A 26422-nucleotide genomic window follows, 5' to 3' on the forward strand; every position below is an offset into this window, starting at 1 on the left:
AGATATAGGATATAGTTGGGAAAGGATTCACAGGGGGCAAAGTGAATTGAGTAATAATAATTCTAAGACTATGGAATTGTAGATGGATGGATCATAAAGATTTACAGGGCTGTCATAGAGCTCCTATTTGTAAAATAAATACTGTAATTATTCGGTTTAATTTGTCCGATGATCACATATCAATAATATCAATTTCTAAACGAAAATTGGTTTGAAACAAAAGCTTCTTTCGGATGATAGTCATTTGTCATTGATTTGCTTTGAAAAAAATGAAAATAGAGTTGAAATATAAATAAACCGTCTCCAGATTATAAGAACTTTTTTTGCAGATATAACCTCTAGTATGCGCGCAACTTAAAAACGTAAAGCTTTATTAATATTATACACTTTTAACAATTATTCAGTATAAAAAAATCACATAAAAATATCCAAGTTTTAATTTGATTTTAAGGTTTTGTGACAGCCCTAAACTGTAGGATTGTTTAAAAACGACAAGAGCAGGCCCTGAAGCTCTGATAAGATCTGGTTGGCACACCGCGACTCCATTTAACCGGAATATAATGATGCCGTAATTATAATCATTCTATACCTATTAGTTTTAATTTGATGGTGCGTTTAAAATATAATTGAGTATAATCATAAAGTCAGTGAGGTTTTTTGTTTTTGTATTATGTAAGCGGGGTTCGTAATAATATTAACAAGCAAAATGATTGAAAATAAAGAAAAAATACTATAAGATGAAATTACCTTCATAAAATATGTTTATATGTTATGTATGGTTTGATATAATTCTTCATATACACATAACACATTTATATTTTATTATTTGGGTATAACTACAACTACATAATATATGTTTATTTAGTGAAATTTTCGTACTGTTGAACTTCGGTATATACCTAACAGATACTTAATATGTTTAAAATTAAATTGATTACCTTTAAATTTTGTACCATGAACCTTCAGCCAACTAAACTAAGTTTTCTGAAACTAAAGAATACCTTTCCTTCACAAGGAACCAATCTTTTAAACAATCCATTACGATTCCCGATTGATTTGCGACGCAGGGCGGTTTTACGACGTCATAAACAAAACTCGTTACGATCCTTCCTTACACAAGTGGACAGACATACTGTTCGAGAAGGTAATCCCTGTGGGACACCTTCACTTCACTCCCGATTCGCGGTATTAAAATGGTACTGTAGGGGTTCGTCTAAATGAAACCAGCCTTGTACTCAGATTGATCTTTATTACCACTAAAAAATGTTGAACTGAAATTAATATTATGTTCTCACAAAAAAATAACTATAGCGAGATTTAAAAACGCTTAAAATAAATTACCGCCACCTATGATTAACTTAACGAACTAATGTAACTTTATACAGTCTAATGATCTGTCATGAACATACCGCCCACCAAGGACATTTATTGAGGAAATGTCCTTACAAACAAAATCCGCCCACCTTGAGGGGACATCTTTAAATATAATTATACAAACTGAAACTTACATTATATATGAACTTAAATTAATCTTCTTACATTTTACTCGCAAACATTTTATCTACGCAACAATATCACTTTCTATAGCATAACTTAACTTATACAAGTACACTTTAAACATCTTCAAAAATACAATATAATATAACAATTATTCTTTCCTTAATAAAATACACAATTTGTTGACAGGTCTTTTAATAATACTTTTTTTAACTAAGATACTGACAACTCTAGTAACTTTATCGTGACCTGGATGTTTGTCTATGATTTTACCCATGATCCACCGCATCGGCGGATGATCATCTTCCTTTATGAGGACAATATCTCCTATATTAGGCTCGCTGGTTTTGGACTTCCATTTATACCTTATCATTACATTCGACAGATATTCCTTTGACCAGCGATCCCAAAACGACTGAAACATTCTTTGAATAAGTTGCCATCTACTCAACGAACTCACGTTAGAATCTAAGTAATTATATACATCGGGTATACCTAACAAAGGTCCACCGATTAAAAAATGACCCGGCGTTAGAGGTGCAGGCTCATTAGGGTCTGATGTATCGACTGTGATTGGCCTAGAATTTAAGCAAGCTTCTACCTGAGCAAGAAGAGTACTCATCTCCTCGTAAGTGAGGGTGGTTTCTCCTATGACTCGCTTGAGGTGAAACTTCGTGGATTTCACTCCCGCTTCCCAAAGTCCGCCAAAGTTAGGGCTGTGCGGAGGAATGAAATGCCACTCGGTACCATTCGCTTCTAACTGTTCACCCACCGATGAAAGAGCTGACTGGAGCTCACGGGATGCTCCTACAAAGGTAGTACCGTTGTCGCTCCAAATCTTGGCACAGTGACCTCGTCTGGAAACGAAACGTCGAAAAGCAGCTAGAAATGCTGGTGTGGTCATGTCACTTACGACCTCTAAGTGAATGGCACGAGTTGCCATGCATACGAATAAACATATGTAGCCCTTGTATGAGTGGTGTCCTCGGCCTTTGGTTGTCCTTATGTTTATCGGACCAGCATAATCCACACCGCTATGCAAAAATGGTCTAGCTGGTGTACAACGAACTGTTGGAAGCGAACCCATTAATGGAGACTGAGTGCTAGCTCTTAATCGAATACACTTAACGCAACTCCTAACGTGTTGTTTAACTAAAGTTCTAACCCCTATAATCCAATAGGCTGTTCTCAAATAATTAATCATCAATTGAGGCCCTCCGTGCAACGTCTTTATGTGAGCGTTTGCTATAATTAGGTGAGTTAAATGACTACTTTTAGGTAAAATAATTGGATGTTTGGTTTCATTACTTAGTTGTGACATTTCAATTCTGCCACGTATTCTGATTATACCCTTATCGTCAAGGTAAGGACATAGTGCTTTTAATGTATTCTTATTTAGTATATCACCCTTGTTCCTTAACTGTAAATATTCTTCTTTAAATATATCCCTTTGAGTAATCTTTATGCAACATTCTAATGCCTCCTCCAATTCAAAACTTTGTAAATATTTCTCTTTATTTGTTCTTCTGCGATATCCCCTTAAAAATCTTCGACAATAGGCAATAATCCGTATTAATCTTTGTAAAGATGAAAATCGTTCTAACATTGTAATCTCTCTTTCTTCTTTTACAGCAACAGTAAATGTCTTGACACTTTGTTCTAAATCTGTGCTCATTTCCTTTGGCCTATTGTACTCAATACATTTCTGCTTGAGAAACGACGGTCCTGAAAACCATATCTGATTATCCATAAGCAAATTTGGTAAGACGCCTCTTGAGGCACAATCTGCTGGATTGTCCTTAGATAAAACATGATACCATTGAGTGGGTTTCATGATGGTTAAAATCTCTGATGTCCTATTTGCTATGAACGGTTTCCATCTGCTTGGATGGCTATTCAACCATGCCAATACAACTGTGGAATCAGTCCAAGCCGTTATATTGTTCTTAGAAATGTTAAGTACATCTGATGCTTCTGCAAGCAACCTAGATACCAGAAGCGCACCGCACAATTCCAAACGAGGAATGCTAATCTGTTTGACGGGTGCTACTCGCGTTCTGGCAACCAGCAACGAAACCGTTACTCCACCTTCGGCATCGATTATGCGAAGGTAGATTACCGCCGCATAAGCACTTTTAGATGCATCGCTGAAACCATGAAGCTCCAGTTGATCGTTCAACCTTGTTCCCAGCCATCGAGGAATCCGAATTCTGGTAAGTTGGGACAACTGACTACGGTAAGCATTCCATTCCTCCATCATTTCTGCATTCACCTTATCGTCCCATCCTACTCCTGCTACCCACAACTTTTGTATAAAAACCTTGGCAATGACCACACTAGGAGCTAACCAGCCTAGTGGATCGAACAAACGAGCTATTTCCGAAATAATTGACCTTTTAGTTTCAGGTGCAGTCGTCGACATCGAGATATTCACCGAGTACTGGAAGTTATCTTCGCTGCGGTTCCAGGTAAGTCCTAAGATTTTTATTGTACTATCAAGCTTAATATTAAAATTTTCCTTTTCTTCATTATTTATGATTCCCGTATGTAGTATTTGTCCTATATTTTCATTCCCTTCAATTGACCTGATCCTTTCCAATATTTCCTTATTATTACTATTCCATTTTTGTAACACGAATCCACCCTTTCCTAATAATTCTTTCATTTCCTTGTAAATTCTAATTCCTTCTTCAACACTTTCTGACCCTGTCATTAAATCATCCATATAAAAACAATTTAGAATTTTATCTGAGGCGACGGGGTAGTTTGCTCCCTCGTCATAAGCAACTTGATGTAGTGTTCTAACTGCTTGATATGGTGCAGATGCTGTTCCAAAGGTAACCGTTATAAGTTCATAATCTTCAATATTCTTATCAGGACTCTCGCGCCAAAGGATCCGCTGAAACATCGCATCATCTTCTGATATAAGGACTTGACGGTACATCTTAATAATGTCCGCGACTAATCCAATAGGATGTAATCTCCATCTTAAAATTGTGTGTCTGAGGTCTGCTTGTAACGTGGGTCCGATCATTAACGTATCATTCAAAGATATTCCATTGCTATTTTTTTCAGATGCGTTGAAAACCACACGTACCTTGGTTGTACTTTTGTCGTTTCTTACGACCGCGTGGTGAGGTAAGTATACTGCTTCATTCTTTTTATTATCGTTGTCCTTAACCTGCCTCATGTGTCCTAACCGTAAGTATTCATTAATAACTTCTGTGTATTTTTCTTTCAAATCCTTGTCCTTTTCTAATCTTCTTTCTAATGCTTTAAATCTTTTTTCAGCTATTGCACGTGAGTTACCAGCTGTACAAGGAGGATCCTCGTCACGAAACGGTAACTTAACTATATATCTACCACTAGCATCTCTTGTAGTGGTTTTTGTATAGAACTCTTCACACTTTGTTTCTTCCGGTGAGTATAACTTTTTTGTACTATTTTGTTCTTCTATTTCCCAAAACTTTTTCAAAATTTCATCATCTTCATATTTTTGAATATGTAAATGCATTGCTCTAATATTATTTGATCTATTATTTTCAGATTCGATAGCTCCCGATAGTACCCAGCCGAAGGTAGTGTTCTGGGCCACTAGAGCCCCCGAAGAATTTTTCAGTATACCTTCCAGGATGATACTACCGTATACGTCAGCACCCAATAGAACATCTATTTTATTGGGAGTGTTGAACTCAGGATCTGCCAGTTTACTATCGCTTAAACTTAACCAGTCGAAGGAACTTGTACTAAGATCCTTCTCTGGTAAGTAGGCAGTAATATTTTTTAATACATATGCATTCAACCTTAGGCTAAATTCAGAATTTAACCGGGATTGAATCGTTAAATGTACCATGTATTTTATCATGGTTGAACTATGACCTAGACCTGAAACAGAGCCCTTAATTGGGATCTTCTTCAGTCTCAAAAGTTGAACTGTGGCCTCTGTAATGAAACAAGCCTGTGACCCTTGGTCAAGTAACGCACGTACCGTTAGGTAGTGACCCATTTTGGACTCGGCTTTTATTAGCGCTGTGGCTAATAAAACCTGTCTTGGTTTAGAAACCTCGCCTGAAGAAAAACATGAAACTATTGGATCAGTACTAATAGGCGCATTAGTACTTCCATGATCATGCTTCTTCAAGGTGGGTTGACCTTTATGCTCAGCCTCTCCTGAAGGATGAAGCAAAGAATGATGCCGCTTTTGACAGAGTCTACATGAAGTAGGCTTCTTACATTCATAGACTATGTGATTACTACCCAGACAATTAAAACAGATTTTATTTTTAGCTACAAAATCGCGTCTGTTTTCCAAAGTTTGTTTAGCAAACTTTTTACAAAAACAGAGCTTATGCGATTCTGTGCAAAACTCACAACTTAAATTTGGAGTCGACGCGATCAACGCTCGTGGTTTATGCGCCGCTGTACTATTCGACTGATACCCAGGTGACCTTTTTGGTTCTACACACTCTAACGCACGAAAACGGTTCTCAATAAACGACTTAAATTGTTCAAAAGATGGCAATTCATTTTTAGAATTATTACTAGATATATTTAATTCCCATTGCTTTCGCGTTTCTGTATCTAATTTAAATGTAACAATATGTATAATAATAACATCCCAGGTGCTTACATCTATGTCTAAATTTTTGAGAGCATTTAAACAATCACAAGTAGTGTCTAGTAATTCTTTTAATAATGCAGCCGATTCCACATTCATACGTTTTTGACTAAACAGTCTCTGCAGGATGCAATTGCACAGATACTTCCTGTTACTATATCTTTGCAGCAACAGCTGCCAACATGGCTCATAATTTGCATCGGTGATGGGCGTTTGCCTAATCAATTGCTCCGCTTCACCAGTCAAGTGACCCTTTAAGTAGTGGAGTTTTTGGACATTGTCCAATGATTTATTTTTGTGAACTAACGATTGGAATAAGTCTGAAAAGGTTGTCCACTCCGAATACTTACCCGAGAAGACTGGTATACTAATTTTGGGCAACTTGACTGGTGGATCGGAGGAGTTCGGTCTATGATTATCCTGATAGTTTTCCCTAAAGCCACCCAATGCTGCCCTCAATAAAGTTTTATATGTAATATAAACGTCTTCGGTGTTATCGTAAATATCTCTTATTTTTTGTTCGATGGTGTCAAAATCAAAATTTTCGAATAATTTCGTGTTAATGTCGGAAAACTTCCCCCAATCCTTTTCCAAGAGCTCCAATCTCGCTTCGACGTATTCTCGAGTTACTCTCTCCTTGGGACTTTTTTTAAAATTGACTAAGCTTTTCCCTATTACATTTTGCAAACTTTTTAAGGTATTTATGGAACCTTCCATGGCTGCTTTACGCCACCTTATGCTTACCACTGATGCTTCAATTTGTCCTTGCTGCTCCACGCCGCCTGGCTGCTTCAAGTTGTCCTTGCTGCTCCACGCCGCCCTGGCTGCTCCAAGTTATCCTTGCTGCTCCACGCCGCCTGGCTGCTCCACGCCGCCCTGGCTGCTCCAAGTTGTTCTTGCTGCTTCACGCCGCCTGGCTGCTCCACGCCGCCCTGGCTGCTCCGAGTTGTTCTTGCTGCTTCACGCCGCCTGGCTGCTCCACGCCGCCCTGGCTGCTCCACGCTGCCCCGGCTGCCCTTGACTGGTCTTCTCCGCCTGGTGTTCTTGCTGTCTTCTTTTGCACTCGCGCGTACTTTCGACAGCGATCCACTGCCCCTTTCTAGTACGATTGACCGTATGATCCGGTTCGATTGGACCAATGTTCGAGAAGGTAATCCCTGTGGGACACCTTCACTTCACTCCCGATTCGCGGTATTAAAATGGTACTGTAGGGGTTCGTCTAAATGAAACCAGCCTTGTACTCAGATTGATCTTTATTACCACTAAAAAATGTTGAACTGAAATTAATATTATGTTCTTACAAAAAAATAACTATAGCGAGATTTAAAAACGCTTAAAATAAATTACCGCCACCTATGATTAACTTAACGAACTAATGTAACTTTATACAATCTAATGATCTGTCATGAACACATACAGATACTTATATAGCCGTGTTTGATTGTCTGTTTATCATATTTCTATAAGTGATTAAGGAGCCTTTATATTATACGACATGCTTCTTGTATGGTGTGAGATGCATTTAATTTCTGTTTTACGGAACGATTTTCCTTTTTCATTTTAAATACAGTGGTTAAAGCTTTAGTGTATCGAGAGTATTGAGTTCAATTACCGGTTAATAAAAAAAATATATAATGCTGGCAAGCCAGTATGTTTATAGGCAGCTTCATTATGTTTAGTTAGCCAAAATGGACTGGATATATAGAGCTTCTATAAATGATTATTCACAAGATATACCTATGGTAATTTGGAGATCTTTTTTTGTTTGTAAGTATCAAATATAATAATTATTATGGGCAAATAGGTTGATATTTTTACATCAACAATCTGAAAGTCAAAAAGTTCAAAGTGGATAGAGTTGGCACATCTGAAAAACGACGATAATGATATTTCGAAGACCATTACATCTCCTTAAAGTGCATTACAATACACCATAAATCCATATATAACGTAAGGACATAAATTATCACCAAGTACAGTGAATATTCAATTACAGCATCCAATATCAATAGATCTCGTTGATACGCTAAGTGGATAGCATTGTTATCTTACTGATAAACATTATGATAATTTATTGATTGTTTATACGGTAAGGAGCTTGGAATAATTAAAATACAACCGACTTAATGTGAAAGATGTATTTATTTGTGTGAAGAACAAGCTTCCTAATGCCCGTTCTCGGTTATAGAGAACATGTAGAGTTGTGAAGACTTTTATCATTTCCAGAATTTAATATTCTATATTTATAACATAGCGTAGAAAAGAGCATCCGATTGGTCACATTGGTTAAGCATGTGGACACAAACATCTACAAATACTAACATACTATAAAAATGTAGATATATTTTTGATCATATATCATATTTTGGATTAATTTGGTCTTTGATATTACAACACAAACACACACACATACACTTTCGTTTTAAAAACCTCGATACATAAAGTCAGTCAATCAGTTCGGTTTACCTAAGTGTTATTTAACTCATCACGTCTTTATGAAACAATATATGAAGTGTAATCAAACGCATTAGCAGGCGATCGGCTTGATACAAATTAACGGTGAGCTGCCATACCATCAATTATTAAATATTATACCCATTCTTGTGAGATCGGACAAATTATGTGTGGTGTGGTCTAAGTGTTGAACTTTTTGTAAACATCCCATGTTCTGTATAACTTATGTAGCGAAAATTTGTTAGTATGGATGGATGTATTGATTTATTGTTGCTCTTTCACGTAGAAAATACTGGATCGATTTGGATGAAACTTTAGAGGAATATAGGTTATACATAAGCTAAAGAAGTTATTTGTTTGCTTGAACGCTAAGACCAACAACATGCAGGTAAAACTGCGATATAAAAATACAAACAATTTTAAAAGTTCAAATACGGCTTTATATCTAAAAAGCGTAATAACCATTTTAATAAATAAAAAAAAAACTTATATTTTGTACCACAAGAGCGCCTCAGGCCGGCTCACACCTCCGCCTATCAGCTAAGAAATTATCGACACCCCATTACTAACTTTCATTTGTGATCCCGAAGCTTGCGTCCATGACTGCTGCTATGCTATTTGAGATTTTTGTTTTCTAGTTATATTATACTAGCTGTGACCCGCGGTTTTACCCGCATTGCTCCGCTCCTGTTGGTCTTAGCGTGATGATATAATATAGCCTATAGACTTCCTCGATAAATGAGCTATCTTACACCGAAATAATTTTTCAAATCGGACCAGGAGTTCCTGAGATTATCGTGTTCAAACAAACAAACAAACTCTTCAGCTTTATAATATTAGTATAGATTTATTGCTAAACGCAACAAAAAATATCACCTGCAAGAAAATTAACTCAAAGAAATCATTAGTATACATAAAAGATAATTAAAAATGACATTAACTACCGTTTAAAAACTATCTTTATTTTGTTACCCAAGTGAACATCATTTATGAAAGAAAATATAATTTTAACCATAACGTGGATCTTGATATGGTGTAAAACCGCCATTTCATAATTTTTATTTATACACTAGCATTTCTCACAATAATTAATTAATATGAATCTGACGACATCTCTCAAGCTTGCAAAATTACAAAATCGCTCGAGCAAAACAAGAAGCTTTTAGCTTACGCTACAGGGCGTACCGAGAGATATACATACATACGTACGTAGGTACTATTAATTTCAACATCATCAACATCCTTTTTGCTGTTTGTGCAGTTGGACAAAATTTAAGCTCCATAATAAAAACATTATGTTATCCGTAGTTTAACTTATTCGCAGTATGTTAAATTTTACGTTTTTTCATTTAGATACATAATTTTTTTCTTATCAAATCAGTAAATTCACCAAGATATCCCTTTATAGACTTTTATTTTAACTTTATTGATACGTCACATTAGAAACAAATGAGCGTTTGTAAAAATGATAAATTGCAATAATTTGTTTATCACAATGATTCAGACTAATCATAAAATCATAGCTGCAAAGGAAACGCAATGAATCTATAACAATATATTGCATGACATCAAGTAGTTGTGTCAATCAACGCGTGATTTGTCTTTGTTAAAATGCCCTTTTCATTTATTTAAGTTAATGTTGGAAGCTGGTTAATATTCATTACTTATTATATCTTATGTATTAGGAATAGCGTATGTGCACAGTGCAGTGTAAACAGTAAAAATAAGTACATATTAATTTACATATTTACCTTTTTATTCTGAAACGGCTCGACTTATTTTCGCGAGACTTTTACAAGAGAAAAAGCTTATGTTATAAGGAGTTGTAGCTCCTTATTAAGTGGTGATTATGTATATTTAGGAAAAATTAAACGCATTACTGCATCGATACATAATACACACCTATGTACTCCATTTCCTCTCGATATCGAATTTTTTAGCCTGTATTTAAATTTGAATAAAGAAGTTATTTTTTCTTCTTCATGAAAAGAAAAAGTAGTATATCGATACTCTTAACTTAAACTTAATTCTATTTTCAACTAATACTGATAGATATTTGTTTCACTTTACCAAAGGTTTTATTGCGAATCCCGATGTATCTTTTAAACTCCATGTAGGCGGTAAACACAAAGGAACTTTCTTTGTTCGATCGATAGAGGATGCATAATACAAGCCTATTGACTGCTCTACTTATGCACTTAATGAACTTGCATTCAATTGAAACGAGTTTTATACTGTATGTAGGATTATTTTAGGACTGTATGTAGGTAAATTTTCAGGAGTTGAGACGATTTCGAAACTTCGTGTTAATAATAGAAAGAATACATCGCGTTTAAAATCCGAAATTTATAATTTATGGTAGAGACGATTTTTTAGTAGTATAAAGTAGTTTGAAAAAACACTATAACTGTACTTGTTGTTTCTGTTAATAAAGAAGCGGGAGTTTGATTGTTTGGTTCCTTATATTTTTAAACAAATGAATCGATTGTGATGATAAATATAGAAATAGATTTGATCTAAAAACTCTATATACAGAAATTCATTTGCAACAAAAACTTATCTAAACTGTAATTATGCAATAACTGTAATTTCAAATAGTTTGGAAAATCCAAAAGTGCACGCCTCATAATTTTTTTTAAATAATTATTTATTAATTATTATTTTTGTTTATTTAATAACAATTAAACCACATCGAATCAGACCCTGAAAAATGAAAGGGTTCTATTCCTGAGCATACTCAAGCGTAAGAGAAAAAAAAAGACTCGATTAGTAAAGTATTTCGGTCGCTATCGTGTTAACAAGAAAAAGGATCCGCACATACAGACACACTGACGTCCAAGACTGAACTTTTTTAAACTGTTTTTTAACTAGTTTAAATAACAAAAATGACATCAAAAATATCATGAACGTTAAAAATAGTGTTTTTTCTTAATATGTGTGTGTATGTATTATCTTACAAGTGCAATGTATGATACATAAAGACATTTTAAGTTTGAAAAATCAGATGTTTTGCGCGAAGTGACAGTAGTACCCACCTCAACGCTTCGCTTATGAGGCGTGCAAAAGTATTTCCTAATATTATGCAAATTGTAAGCCTTTAAGTCTAAAGTTATGCTTTTGTGTAAGCTACACCACATGTATAACTAATTAAACAATACATAGAACATTTATTTATCTTCAAAATTTCCAATACAATCCGAAAATCAGTTTACTCTGATTACAATAGACACTTCAAACAGTTACTATGAAGTGGCGTCGTGTGACAAACAGACACACCGGTGTTTGTCCGAAAGTGATCTGTTAACAAGCGGCTTGAATGTGAGCCACGCTTTGATCAAATAGTACAGTTAAATACGGAAGTGGATATTTTTATTTATATTTTTTATTATACTGTGAAATATTTATTTAATTTATTTATTCATACTAATTATTATCGTAAAGTGGTCGAAATTCGACAATAACCGTAAACAAAAGAGTGCATTTTTGCTTTTTGCAATAAAGTATTGTTTTATAATTAAAAATATTAGCATTCTTCACTCATTTTTTCTCTTTATAAAATACAGTAGAACCTCGATAAGTTAAATTCCAAGGGAAACACAAAATATTTTAAGTTATAGAGGTTTTAAGTTATCAAGGGTCTATCCATTTTTCACTGCTTCTATAGCTTTTAATTTATCAGCGTAGGTGAGGGTTGTTAGTTTTCTTTTTGGACTCATTTTAAGCCAGTTTTATCACACAGTAAGTAAAGTGATGTTTCCGACAACAGTCAAAAACTTATGATGCAAGTAAGTTGTTGTCATAAAGCTAACCGCCGCAAAGCTTTGAAGAATTTCGATAAAGCAAACAATAGGTAATGTGTTGTTTACGTTAACAATACATAGTAAACACGTGCAAGCAATAAATACCGAAACCTTTTGTTTTGACACTCTAATGACTCATTGACAAACAATTTTATGTTATAGAGGTTGTGGAAACATTTCTTTAAGTTACTGAGGGCCAATACAGAGATTATTTATTTAAGTTATAGAGGTTGCGTATTTTAAGTTAAAGAGGTTTTGGGCTCTGATGGGAAGGGAACATATCATTTTTTGAAGTTACAGAGGTTTTTATGTTACCGAGGTTTAAGTTATCGAGGTTCAACTGTACAATCAGTGTGCATAACTTCATGCTCCTCTGCTTTACCTATAAATTAATAGGCAATTTCAAATCTAAATGTTGTTAAATTATTAAACTTGTTACGTAATATTAAATTTTCCTTCAATTTAAACTTTATGAAGATAGGTAATATCGTTCGCAAATTCACACTTCGTAGCGTAGAATAACTTTAAAGGATATCGCTATAGCGTAAGTTAAACTTATTGTTGAAGAACTGGTTAAGTTTGGTAAATTCCCAGATGGTTCCAGACTTATTTAATATTTTATTATTATTGCGTATTTCAATGCAGTCATAAAATACTTCGAAATGCAAATATTTTTAGTTTTTCTTGCGTATCGATTAAAGTGATAACACTTTTTGGACGTTGATTGCAAAATCATCTTATTCATGTACCATTGCATTTGTTAATTTTTGAATCATAGAAGAAAACAATATATGGTAGACACTTTACAAACTTCAGACAATTTTGCTCTGATTACTATCTAATCAAATTTTGCCAGTATCACTTCTGTTTGCGACTGTCTCGCAATTTGCCCCCGGCGCTGTGATCTAGGCATTTCATTACACCCTTCAACTTGATCTATAACTATCACCAGTATTGAGCACTCAAACGTTATAACCTCTACCTGGATATTTTTATATTTTTTGTAGTAAAATAAAAGTTTTTATTGCATCACCCGTTTTAAATATTTATGTTAATACTCTCGTATAATATTTGACTCGGTGTTGTCTGCAGCTTCACTTGCGTGAAGCTACGCTCCTTGCTAACCCATATTCAATATTAGATACAGAATTGATGAGCCGATTTTGATAATGAATGAAAAATAAGCATTCATGCATAGGATACATAGGAGTAGTAGAAGTAATTACCTACTTATACATCTAGGTACCTTAGTTTCAAACTGTCTTGCTGGCTCTTTTTTATAAAAACTGTTTTTTTATTCTGTAATATGATCATTGACGATTCAAAGCGCTTCATAAAGAAGTTAACATTGTCTGCAGTTATTCTCAAAAGATTGAGAACCTTAGCCTCATATCGATGTAATACTTGAACAGTAGTGCTTTTCATCAAAATAAAGGTATTATACAAATACCTTCCATATTTTACTGGTTTTTAAGTCGAATTTCCCATCCCCTCACCTGCAAGGGGTGTTCAATCAGTGGATCATGTTATTCGCCTGTCAGTTCGTTTATTTGCTATAGTTTTGAGGATTATCGTAGAATTTTAAGGGGCACTTCCAAACTACCCTCTGTTTACGTGTACTCTGTCCAAATATTAATCACTTTTTTGTTGTGGTTTTGTTGGTAGTAATATTATATACTGACAGTTTACCTATGTATGTTATTTGTCCGATTTTATGTTTTTTGGAGTCTTTATAGTTCAAGTTTCACGTATTGATGATTAGATACTAATTATTCAATGCTTAAGCATTTAGGTATAGTTTTTGTATTCGGTCAAAAAATATGCAATTGAAATTCTACTTAACCTATTTCTTGAAATATTTATATTAATTATCCATTCGTTTCAAACCTTACGAGTCTGTCTGTAATCACGCCTGCTATTATTCGAAACAAAATTACTGTTTACTGACAATATTTTTTTTATTTGCAAAATGTCAAAATTTCTTATAATTTTATTACTTTGTTTGCAGGTAAGCATAGCTCCAGTTAGTGGTAAGGTTGCGTAAATCACGTTTTTGTTGCGAATTGTGATGCGTGTGGTCACCGACACCGGCCACTCGCTGCTCTACTGAACATTTTGGAGTTAATGCCAACCTTTGGTGTGATTGTTTAATTTTGTTAATGATTAAATATCTAATATTAAATATGATTTGTAAATGGAGATTTTAATTACTGATTGGTTATGTTTCATCTTTTTATCAATGAAATGGGACGCGAGGTTTTGCGTCTTGAAAAGTGGTAGATTGAACTTAAGCTGATATTCGTATAAAAAATATAATAATGTTCTCCTACGTATCAGTAAATTTTTCAATATAACCAGTAAATTCTCTTACTGACACATAATAAAATGATGAAAATCTAAATTCTAAAATACACATACCTATATACAAAAAAATTGAAACCATGTTCCAGTACATTTATCTATTTACCTATGTACTTACCTTATTAGCACTTTCACTTTACCCAAAGGTTGTCCACATCTTTCTATTGTCTGTAGCCATGGACCGCAAAGAATCTTTGTTTATTTTCGTTAACAATGCCTTGGGTTCTATTGACCGGTTGCTGATTGTCATTTATTTCGGTGTCAATTTTAAGCGATCTTTATCTCAACTTTTATTCTTGAAAAAGGGCGGTAAAATACTTTTTTCTTATAATATAATCTGTGGTTGTCTGTGGTATGGTTGTAAGTGGCAACACAAGAGCTACACTTTAATAAATTAAAAAAATAATGATTACTAATGTTCTTATATATAAAATGATTTAATTTGTATTTTGCTGGATTTTGACGTTCGATTTATTGGTAGATAGATATGTTAATAAATAAGTAGATAAGGTAGATATATACCGACGTTTGTTAAATAAACAAATAATTGCTTAATGGAAATAATATTTTAAACAAGTTTAAAGATTCAACAGGATCGTCTGGAATGAATTTGAAATTATGGATGAAGTTCATTTTGGAGGAAGGAACAAAAAAATTGTTAACGTTTCTTAATAGATATCTAATCGTATTCTAGAATATGAAAAAAGAAGTAAACAAGCTATTGTCGGAATGATATTGAATAATTTATCAAATCAGGAATGCTATAACCTTAAGAAATGCTAATAACTTGGAACTTTAGAAGATTTACTACTTGAAAATTCAAACTTTTTTGCTTTTGACATAGTTTCGGTTTTATAATGCGAATTTTGAGATATTAATGCAAAGAAATGTCATTCGACATGTCATTAAATTGATTATTCTGGAAAAATAGAATATACCTTGTGTATGTATATGTTTTTCGATCTTTGTTGTGTCGGAGAAAACACGTGCCATTGAGATTTTTGTTAATTAACTTGTTGAGAACACTCTTTTTTAGTGTAAACTGGTAGTGATAACCAAATTTGTGATTGTCTCTATATATATATATTGGGGTAAGCGTTTATTTACTAACTTTCCTCACCCATCATGAATCCTGATCCTCCCGACCCTGGTAAACCTCCTGACATCCAGGGTGAGGTGATGGAAGCGGAGCACACAAGTAATAAGAGACAACGGTCAGAGCCATCCGTTGCTGATACAGATATGATCCCGTCTAAAAGACATGTTACAGTTAATAACTACGCGATCGCATCCTCTCAAAGTTCATATGTGGATCCCATTCTATCTAATCCCATTACATATTCCGACAATGACAGTGGTCCCTTTATTGTCTATGTGTCCCGTACAGAGGCCGATCCTGCGGCGGGTTTAACCATCAGACCGATCAAATTTGGATCTTTCCTTTACAACAATCGTGTAGCTAACATAGCCAAGGATGGAGTTAAAGCTATTGGGCGTAGTAAAATTTCTGTAAAATTCAATACCGCTTGTGACGCAAATAATTTTATAAATTTCCCCCCTCTTAAAGATTCAAATTACCAAGCCTCCATTCCAACTTTTCACATCACTCGTATGGGCATTGTCAAAGGTGTCCCTACGGAGTGGTCTATGGAAGAATTTATCAGCCATGTGGATTTCCCAGGTGGAAGAGGCAAAATATTGAAAGCCAGACGGCTTAATAAAAAAATTAGAATAGATGGTGTTACTTCATGGTCACCATCTCAAACCGTTGTTTTGACCTTTCAGGGCCAAGTTCGCCCAGACAGAATTTACTGCCTTTTTAATTCCATGCCAGTAGAGGTATACCAATACCCTACAGTTCAATGCTATAAATGCTGTCGGTTTGGACATGTACGCGATCAATGCCGCTCCAAGGAACGCTGTTTCAAATGTTCACAGGCCCACTTGGGTGACTCTTGTCCAACTCTAGAATCTAATGCAACATGCCTTCACTGTACTGGTAAGCATTATGCAACCGATAAGAAATGCCCTGAGCAATCCAGACAAAAGGCCATTAAGCAATTAATGGCATCCGAAGGGATATCATTTGAGGAGGCTTCTAAAGTCATCCCATCAACACGTAGGTCCTACGCTGAGAATACCCAGATTCAGAATACATTATCTGTGAACTCCCAAAGCCTCCCCTCTTCCCAATTTAACCCTCCTATCCAATCAACTCCTAATATTTCATATAGAAAAACTGTCACTCAGACCCCACGTTCCCGCGCCCCTCTTGGTAAGTCTTATGATAAGGCTGTACATCAATCCATCATCCGTGAACCCTCCTCCTCCCTTTCCAATGGTTGTGCTTTCCCTAATACAGGCTCTTCTCCTCCTTTTGATGAACATCTTCTTAATATGTGTTTGTCATTTATAGAAACTTTACTCTCTTACCCCCACCAGTTACCGTCCAACGTTGCCCAAAGACTATCCCGCTTCACATCAATTCTTAATTATGGATCTAGTGTTTCTACAATGGAACGCTCAGAGTATCCGTCCCAAGAAGCATGAGATTTTCGATTTGATAACCAATCATAAACCTCTGGTTCTTGCTATCTCAGAGACATGGTTATTGCCCGGTTCTCGCTTTAGGGTTCCAGGGTATTCCTGTCTTAGAGATGACAGAGCTGATGGTTATGCTGGCTGCGCTCTGATCTTGAATAACAGTATTTCCTTCTCACACATTTCACTTCCCCACCATGGCTGTAACTTTAATGCAGTTGCAGCTAGAGTTGCTAATATTTCCGTCTTATGTGTTTATATCCCTCATCCCCATTCTAGTTTTATTCCTGAGCTTTCCCTAATCATCTCCTCTCTCCCTCCTCCGATCCTTATTATGGGTGACTTTAACGGGCACCATACTTCTTGGGGTTCGTACATGTGCGACTCCTTTGGATACCTTTTGGTTGACCTCTTTGAAGATCTGAATATGTGTATTATTAACGATTGTCTACCTACACGGAGAGTCTCCCCAGTACAAAACCCTAACACTGTAGTGGACTTAACTATTTGTTCTTCCATTTTAGCTCCTTCCTTTTCATGTTCTACACTTTCCTCTACCCATGGCAGTGATCATTTTCCAATTCTCATCTCCTGCTCCCGCATAGTCCATGTTCCCACTAGAACATTTCCACCTTTGCTCAAATTTAAATTAGGTAATGCTGACTGGGAGAAATTTACTAACTCCCTTGAGTCCAAAATAAGTAACCTCCCAAATGCATCTCTTGAGAATTGTCTGGAATGTTATTCCCTTTTCGTCAACTGTCTCGATGCCACTGCTTCCGAATCCTTTCCGTTGAAATCCTATTCCACATCGTCTATTAAGAAGCTATCTCCTCCCTGGTGGGATCAGGAGTGTACTAACGTGGTTAAAGAGCGTAAAGAAGCCGAATTAAATTATAATTCCATTATGTCGAATGAGAACTTTATTCATTATAAGAAAGTTGCAGCACGCGCTAAACGGCTGCTATCTAAAAAGAAGAAAGAGGGCTGGATTCGATTCTGTGAGAACTTATCTCCCAAAACACCACCATCACTGATGTGGAATAGTATTCGGCGTTTCCGTGGAGCTTTAAATGATAAAAATAGAATATCCAACAATTCAGATATTTGGATTGATGATTTTATTGACAAACTATCCCCACCATTTGTTCCCTCTTTTGACCATTTTCCTTGTCCTCCCCATAATATAGTATCGCACGACAGTATGGATTGCCCTTTCACCTTGCAAGAACTTATTACGGTTCTTGACGGCTTAAAAGACACATCCCCTGGGGTTGATGGTATACCATATTCTTTTCTTTGCAAATCTGGCGATCAGACTAAATCTTATTTTCTAAATTTAATTAATATCTTCTTTTTACACGCTATCATGCCCGATTCTTGGAAAACACAGCTTATTATCCCTATTCCTAAACCCGGCAAGGATCCTCTTAGCCCCAATTCCTATAGACCAATCGCACTGTCTTCTACCTTAGCCAAAATCTCTGAACACCTTATTAAAAATCGCCTGGAGTGGCTTGTCGAAAATAGGGGCCTCCTATCTAGTTCTCAATTTGGCTTTAGAAAAGGCTTAAGTGTGCTGGATAGTCTTAGTATTTTAACCACTGACATACGCTCCTCTTTTCACAACAAACAGTACCTAGTGGGTGTATTTTTGGATGTAGTTTCAGCGTACGATAATGTTCTTCTTCCAGTGCTCAGACAGAAAATGTTACAGCTGTGTTTGCCTGAGAGGATGATACATTTCATCTTCAACTTATTAATGTTGAGGACAATACAGGTACGCTCTTCTAAAGATACATCTACTAGACTTATATTCAAGGGACTCCCTCAGGGTTCCGTTTTGAGTCCATTACTATATTCTATCTACACCTGGGATTTGGATAAAGCTATCCCATCTTATTGTAGTGTTTTGCAATACGCAGATGATATAGCGCTATATGCTTCGTCAGAGAATATGGATGTGATTACCTTCAGACTTAACAGTGCTTTAGCTTATCTGGAGAATTGGATGAACGATCACGGCTTGTCACTATCGCCCGGCAAAAGCAATGTAGTTGTGTTCACAAAAAAACGTTTGATACCACAGCCAGTTATACTACTTGAAAACTCCTCAATCCCGGTAGTCAACAAGATTAAATTTCTAGGGGTGGTGCTTGACCAAAAGTTGAATGGTATGGCTCACACTAACTACATTTCTCAAAAGTGCGAGAAGGGTATCAATGTTTTACGCTCCTTATCTGGTGTTTGGTGGGGATCACATCCATATTGTCAAAAACTAGTATATAATGCTATCATTCGGAGTCATTTGGATTATGCGTCGTTCATATTAGAACCTTGTAATAAGACAGCTATAGTAAAATTGGATAGAATTCAATACAAATGTCTGCGAATCATTATAGGGGCTATGAAGTCTACCCCAGTCAATGCCCTCCAGGTGGAATGTGTTGACCCTCCCTTACCTCTCCGCCGGCAATATCTGGCAGACAAATATTTCTTTCGGCTAATTCAATTATCTTCCCATCCCCTTCTCCCTAAAATCCGTAATCTCCTTCACATGCTCACCTTAAATAATCTCCGTCGTCCATCTGATTTTCCATGCCTACTTAAAAGCCTTATTAAATTTAATCGCCTCCCGGATCCAACATGCCAATTTAGTATCCATCCTTTATATTCAACTCCGTTTCATGCTTTAGTTTTTAACCCCAACCTTAGTTTGAGTTGTGGTATTCAAAAATATGCTCCCGATTCTAATGTTGCTTTTAATTTTATGGTTGCCTCTCACTGGCGTGGTTATAATCTTTTTTTCACGGATGCATCAAAAGTGGCAAAACATCTTGCTGTAGGGGTTGCTGTATGGCACCATAATTCTAACACTATTTTACAATTTAAATGTCCCCCTCAATCCTCTGTTTTCACAGGTGAAGCCACGGCTATCCTGGAGGCTCTGAATTTTATCAACTCTCATAATCTCCAAAATTCTGTAATCTTTTCAGACTCTCTCAGCTGCCTTCAGACTATTACTTCTAACCCTTTCCGTTCTAAGTCTAAATTTCCTATTATCTTTCTTATTAAATCCACACTTTATGACTGTTTCAGGAAAGGACTTCAAGTAGATCTAGTACACATTCCTAGCCATTCTGGTATTATAGGCAATGAGAAAGCTGACGTTTTGGCTAAATCAGCCATCCAACATGGTACTCTCGAACATTACTACAATTATGCCCATGATCTCTCTTCTCTTTCTAAGGATCGTTTGGATTATACATGGAACAGTCAGTGGAAAAATTCTACTAAAGGGAAATTTTATAGAGATATTCAACCCTCAATTCCATGTAAGCCCTGGTTCTTCCGTTTCCCTAATATAGACAAGCCTACTGTTTCCACCATTTGCCGCCTCCGTTTAGGTCACAATACCACTCCTACCCATTTATTTAAAATTCATGTCCGTGATCATTCTATCTGTGAGTGTGGTATAGACGAGGGAAGTTACGATCATTTATTCTTTGTTTGCCCAAAGCTTCGTATCTCACTTCTGGATATCCTCCCCCCCAGATGTTCCCCTCCCTACTAATTTTAAGTGTTTACTTTGTCTTGTCCCTACCTCATTTGTCAATATCCTATCAAAATTTATCAATTTTAACAATCTAAAATTTTGAACCCCATCCAAGTACCTATATCTATTTTATGTTATGCTTTTGTGATGTGTTGTGTTGTCTATAACTAATATTTGTTCTTTGTCAGGTTATACAGCTCCATGTAAGAAATCTATGAGTAAACAAAACTGAACCATCTCAATCGTGATTTTTCCTTAGCACAGAGTATGCTTAACATGAGCATTAACTTAAACTGACCATCCGATCAAAACTTGACATTGGCAGAATCCGTCCTCACTGGGATCGGGAGTTGCCATTTGCTAAAAAGAAGAAGAAGAAGTGTAGGTATGTATATTTTTTTTAATTCTCTGGATACAGGATGACAGAAAATCTAACTAATTTAACTTAGCGTTGCGAAATTTAATAACTATTATTGAAAATAAAGTTACATAAAGATACTATGTTGATGAATCTATCTTGCCTTGCATTTATTACTTATTATAATGGTAATATAAATTCGCAAATACGCTGTATAGTAATTTGAACAAATGGCCGGTGATTGTCCGAGATTAGCTAGTCGTAAATAATGAGAACGTGCGTTGCTTTTATTGAAATCGTTAACATTATTATTGGATCTAATGCTCCGTCTACACAATGCTTGCGAACATCTGTCATTGGTGACTCGTGTGGACTTGCCAGAATTAATCGGTTTAGCGAAGAATGTTTGAAAATTAAAATCGATTAGTACTCGTAATAGTGCTATAGCAAAAGTTAATGTGAATTAACAATTTGCGTGGATTTCATATATTACCTAACCTATTTCATACAAAATAACGTTAAAATAATACCTTTATATCATTTTTATAGCAAGTGTGTTTCAAAAAATAAAATCATATTACTTTTTATAAGAATGTTTTATTAACTATAAAATATTTTTTCTAATATCTTACCGAATTAAAACATTTGTACGCATACATAAAAACACGTGATATTTTTATCATTGTCGTATCACCTTATTAATAAGATTTTTTACTTTCCTCCTATGCATTAATTCATATGGTTCAAACCAATAACATGAATTATTAATTATCACAAAAATTACTTACAGTCTCTTGATATTTAACGACTTAGGTATATGTTTAAAATTGTCGTACTTAACTCAACTTAAAGGGCAAAATACCGATAAATTTATCCTTATTAAAGCCGGGTCAAAGGTTAAAAATGTATTGCGTTATTTGCACGGCAAATAGACCATTCTATGGCATTTGATAAACAAATTGTTTTATATAATTTATTCGCTAGTAGACGAGAATAATATTATGGACACAGGACAATGCTGTTTAAAATTGAGACATAATGCCATGTTAAATACATAATTAAAGTAGTGAAAAGTTAAAACTATATTTAAGATTAATAATACGGGCAATTAAATGCCTCCATTCCTTTGTTATTTTGTATAAAGTCTCATAAGACTCTCCCCTATTATACTAATCTAACTAATGTTATTTAAAGCTTTTGTATTTTTCTTTCTTTATTGTATTGTTGCAATTTAACTCGGAAACTTCGCGACCGATTTAAAATTCCATTAAATAGCAAATAAAATATGGAGTAACATATATTTTGTAAGTACCTATAAACTATACCTATCTTATAACAGCTTTTTTATCCCGGGTGAAATCGGGTAGCTAGTATGTCTAGTTTTCATACAAATAGTAGAAACATTTAAAATTTATATAGGCTTTGTGTCGCACTAATACTTAATAGGGGTGAAAGTGAAAATAGGAACGGGCGATAAAGTTCACGCGAGTAAAGACGCGGGGGAAAGTTAGTTAATAAGGGAGCCATTTTCGCCCGGGGTACGTAATTATAAGCTTCACTGATTTATTGAATTTGTGAATTAATTGTATCATTAAGCGGACTAATTTGTGATAATGAAAGTTCTGTGTTTTGAGTTAGGAAATTTGTTTAAGTTTTGTTTGCAATTGCTTAAAATATTTTGTAGCTAAGATTTATAATTAAGGTATTGTAGTTATGTACTGATTATATGAATAACACAGTGAATATTTTCTCGTAAATTAAATATTTTCAATTTATAAAAGGGACATTTCTTTTAGTTCATCTATACTAAAAATCGTTCATAATTAAAATAAAAAATATAAGAAATAGGTATTTTTTTTAATTTAATGTGAAATACTATTAAAATGGATTGTTCATTCACTATTCATTATTTATTACATGAATGAAATACTATTGAAATGGATTGTTCATTCACTATTCTTTACTAAAGTCCGGTCGCGGAGCAGAAAGAATTTCGTACAATGACCTCTTTACCTACTGACAGTGGTCACAAACATTTTTGAATGAAGTGCAGTTTACATGAAATATTTGGAGGAGAAAATGTTTTTTACTAATTTATTAAATAAATGTCCTTTATTCATTTACAATACTTATTAGTTAGTTACATTTTAACTTTTTCAATAACAACGATATATTATATAAAAAAAGTGTGCGTGTACACACATAAGAAGTAAAACTTCTTTATGACCTTATTTTTCAAAAAATAATTTACTATGTACAATATTACAGAAATACGTTAGTATAACACGCGATTTCGACTTAGGCGGATTTTGATTGGACATAAAGAGTTTGAGGCTTATTCTTATAAATTTTGAATTCACAAAATCATAATTGAACACCTGACACCAATCAAGCAAACACAAACTTTACGCTCTCAGGTTAAAGGTTTACAATCCCTAAGGACGGCGGTCATTGCACCTGTGCGAGCAAGACACATTATTTTTACAAGGGAGTGACAGTGACAGGTAATAACAGGTTAATGTACGAAATTCTTCCTGCTCCGCGACCGGACTTTAGTCTGTATTATTTCGCATGGCAATAAATACTAATTTTGATCACATGCGGGCTGTCAATGTAAGAGGTTAATAAATTTTATCCTTTCATCTATTCCATGAGAACTACTTTGTAGATATAACATGAAATATAATGTTAAATATATTTTTTTTGTGTTAGTTAGATTTTAAGCGAGTATAGATATTTAAAAATGTAGCATTTTGGTAACAGATTTTAAATGCTTTAGATTTATTCTTATTAAAAATGCGAAATATCTCTCTTTCACGATATGTCAATCTTTTACGCTTTCTCGCATAAAACACTGAACCGATTTTGATGAAATTTAGAACAAAGATAAAATAAAACATCGTACGATTGAAAAAAGTCGAATCAGAGGCAAAGCCGCGGGTGGAAAGTACCTAAGTTTTAGAAATCAACGTAAAACGCATTTTTTAAACTGCACACTTTCATCTGAACTGAATAGTTTTTACGTGATTAACATAGTTACATCTATCCTTTTCAAATTAACTTTCACCTGTATGATTGTTTGTACCTGTCTTTTATGTTACCAATTTTTTATTGATTGCATATATGTTATAGCCGAGTTTCTTAAATATTTAAGTTATATATATGTATATATTAAGTTCGATGCAATAACATCAATACCCATATATAAATCGATATTTTGTGATTTAGGACAAACAAAATAAACATTTTGTTACTTAGCAGTAAATCTATACTAATATTATAACGCTGAAGAGTTTGTTTGTTTGAACGCGCTAATTAATCTCAGGAACTCAGGTTATCGAGGAAGGCTATAGGCTTATATATCATCTCGCTAAGACCAACAGGAGCGGAGCACTGCGGGTAAAACCGCGGAGCACAGCTAGTAATATACATATAAACCTACTGTTTCTGAAATTTCATTCAGGACCAGTTATGTAATTGATTAGCTTATTTGGTACACAAAAATCCTCTTTACAATATTAAGTAAGGACAAATATAAATTACATATTTAAGTACAGTAAAATAAAAACAACATGCACATCCCACGTTATTTACGTGCAAGTTTTAAGTAGATGCAATATAATTTTCCCGCCGCGTAATTGTGGAGGCTGTAAAAGTCGTAATATTTCGACCACTTTACAGCTGTTGAAAATGATGAACTCTTCGTAATTGAGTGGGAATCTTCGCTCAGTTAAAGGAGCTTAGAACTATGGGATGTAGAGAACTGGATGTCGCAAGTTGGCTAGGAATTTCGTGTCGCTTTTAGCGGGGAATTGAGCGCAATGCACTTATCGTTGCGTCTTGGTCTTTTGCCAGGTAGTATTTTAATTGATCTTTTCTTTTATATGGATATGGAGATGTTATTTAAAATTTACTATGAATGCTATACGAACAGATTTGGCTACAAATCTGCAAATGAGAAGATCTAAAATACCATGAGTAACCGGTAACGTAAGGACTGTGTTTGCAATACTATTAGTTGTAAATAATTTAATTAAAATAAAACTAAGACACGTTTTCGTTTGTTTAAATACAACCACCGAGACATCCAAGCAAGTGATCTACAAACTTTAGGTTTAACTTTAACTTACAGGCATTTCTTGTCACAGCACATAGTAGAGTTTATTCTTCGTTGAAAATAAATGAAGAGCCAACATTAATTTATTGCACTTGACGTCATAGTAATTGTACGCACAAGCTCTTCTAGTTTATTATGTTCTACGATTAGGTCTTACTTCATATTAAGTGAGGAATTTTTATTGGGTGTACTCCAACCTTATTTATGTTACATGGGAATGAAGTTATGATTTTGTCATACGTAGATATATATGAAATAGAGCTGAACATTTTGTGTATAATATAGACAGGTCTAAAATAGTAACTTATTAAAAAAAATATCTATAATGAATATACCTAATATTAAGTTGGCATCAACATCGTGTCTAGATACAACATTAAAAACTTTTTGGCCTATATGATACTGTTTTTTTGGCGACAGTTTTTTCTTTAAACACGATGAAAAAGGAAAAATTCCAATAAATAATAACGTTCCACGTTCGTCGTTAGCGATTCGGTTTTTTGTATTCTAAATTAATAATTATTTTAAGAATTTAAATATAATTTCAAGCATCAGGGTGAATAAATGGAGCACATAAACTAGTTATGCAAAGTGTGTCAGATTGAGTTACAGAATTTTTTCGCTCAATATAAAGTTTAATTAAGCGTATAACAGGTGGTCTTGTTTTCAACTGTATTTTTTTTACTTTTATGAGAGAGTTAATGAGAAAGTATGATGTTATAAAGTTTTAGTATATATATATATTATATACTAAAACTTTATTACTATATATTTGGACTAGAAAGGTTGAAAATTATTTTAAATTCGTATAAAGGGTTATTTTTGTATCTCAATAATTTATTAAAATCACAGATTAAAATGTTCATTATTTTTATTGATACAAGTCTTTGTTTGTATAAACTAAACACTATAATCTATACATATAATAAAATCGTAGGAAAGTCAAAACTGTACATTGAATATTTTTTTAAAAGAATACTTGATCCATGATCTATAATCGATATAGAAGCCAAAAATATAGTTTTTAGAATTTTTGTCTGTTTGTCGGTTTGTCTGTTTGTCTGTTTGTCTGTATGTATTTCCGGGCTAATCTCAGAAAGTACTGCATAGATTTACTTCA

The 26422-nt window shown here is 34.5% G+C and overlaps 2 protein-coding genes across 3 annotated transcripts in view; both read left to right on the forward strand.

Moving 5' to 3' along the window:
- Positions 1–26422, forward strand: part of LOC149483738 (netrin-1-like) — a 131276-nt gene that overhangs the window by 31767 nt on the left and 73087 nt on the right. The window lies entirely within an intron of this gene.
- On the forward strand, positions 15817–18112 carry LOC149483739 (uncharacterized). Its single transcript, XM_089701279.1, has one exon. It carries the CDS (start codon positions 15856–15858, stop codon positions 17278–17280), a length of 1425 nt encoding a protein of 474 aa, XP_089557405.1. The 5' UTR covers positions 15817–15855; the 3' UTR covers positions 17281–18112.

The sequence above is a fragment of the Colias philodice genome, chromosome 12 (assembly GCF_061535455.1).
Source record: "Colias philodice isolate Cphi_HAF_F1 chromosome 12, ilColPhil1 Martin Lab GWU primary, whole genome shotgun sequence".
In the NCBI taxonomy this organism is placed as follows: Eukaryota; Metazoa; Arthropoda; class Insecta; order Lepidoptera; family Pieridae; genus Colias; species Colias philodice.

Coding starts and splice junctions, on each gene's coding strand:
- LOC149483739 (XM_089701279.1), top strand. CDS start 15,856: ATGAATCCTGATCCTCCCGACCCTGGTAAACCTCCTGACATCCAGGGT.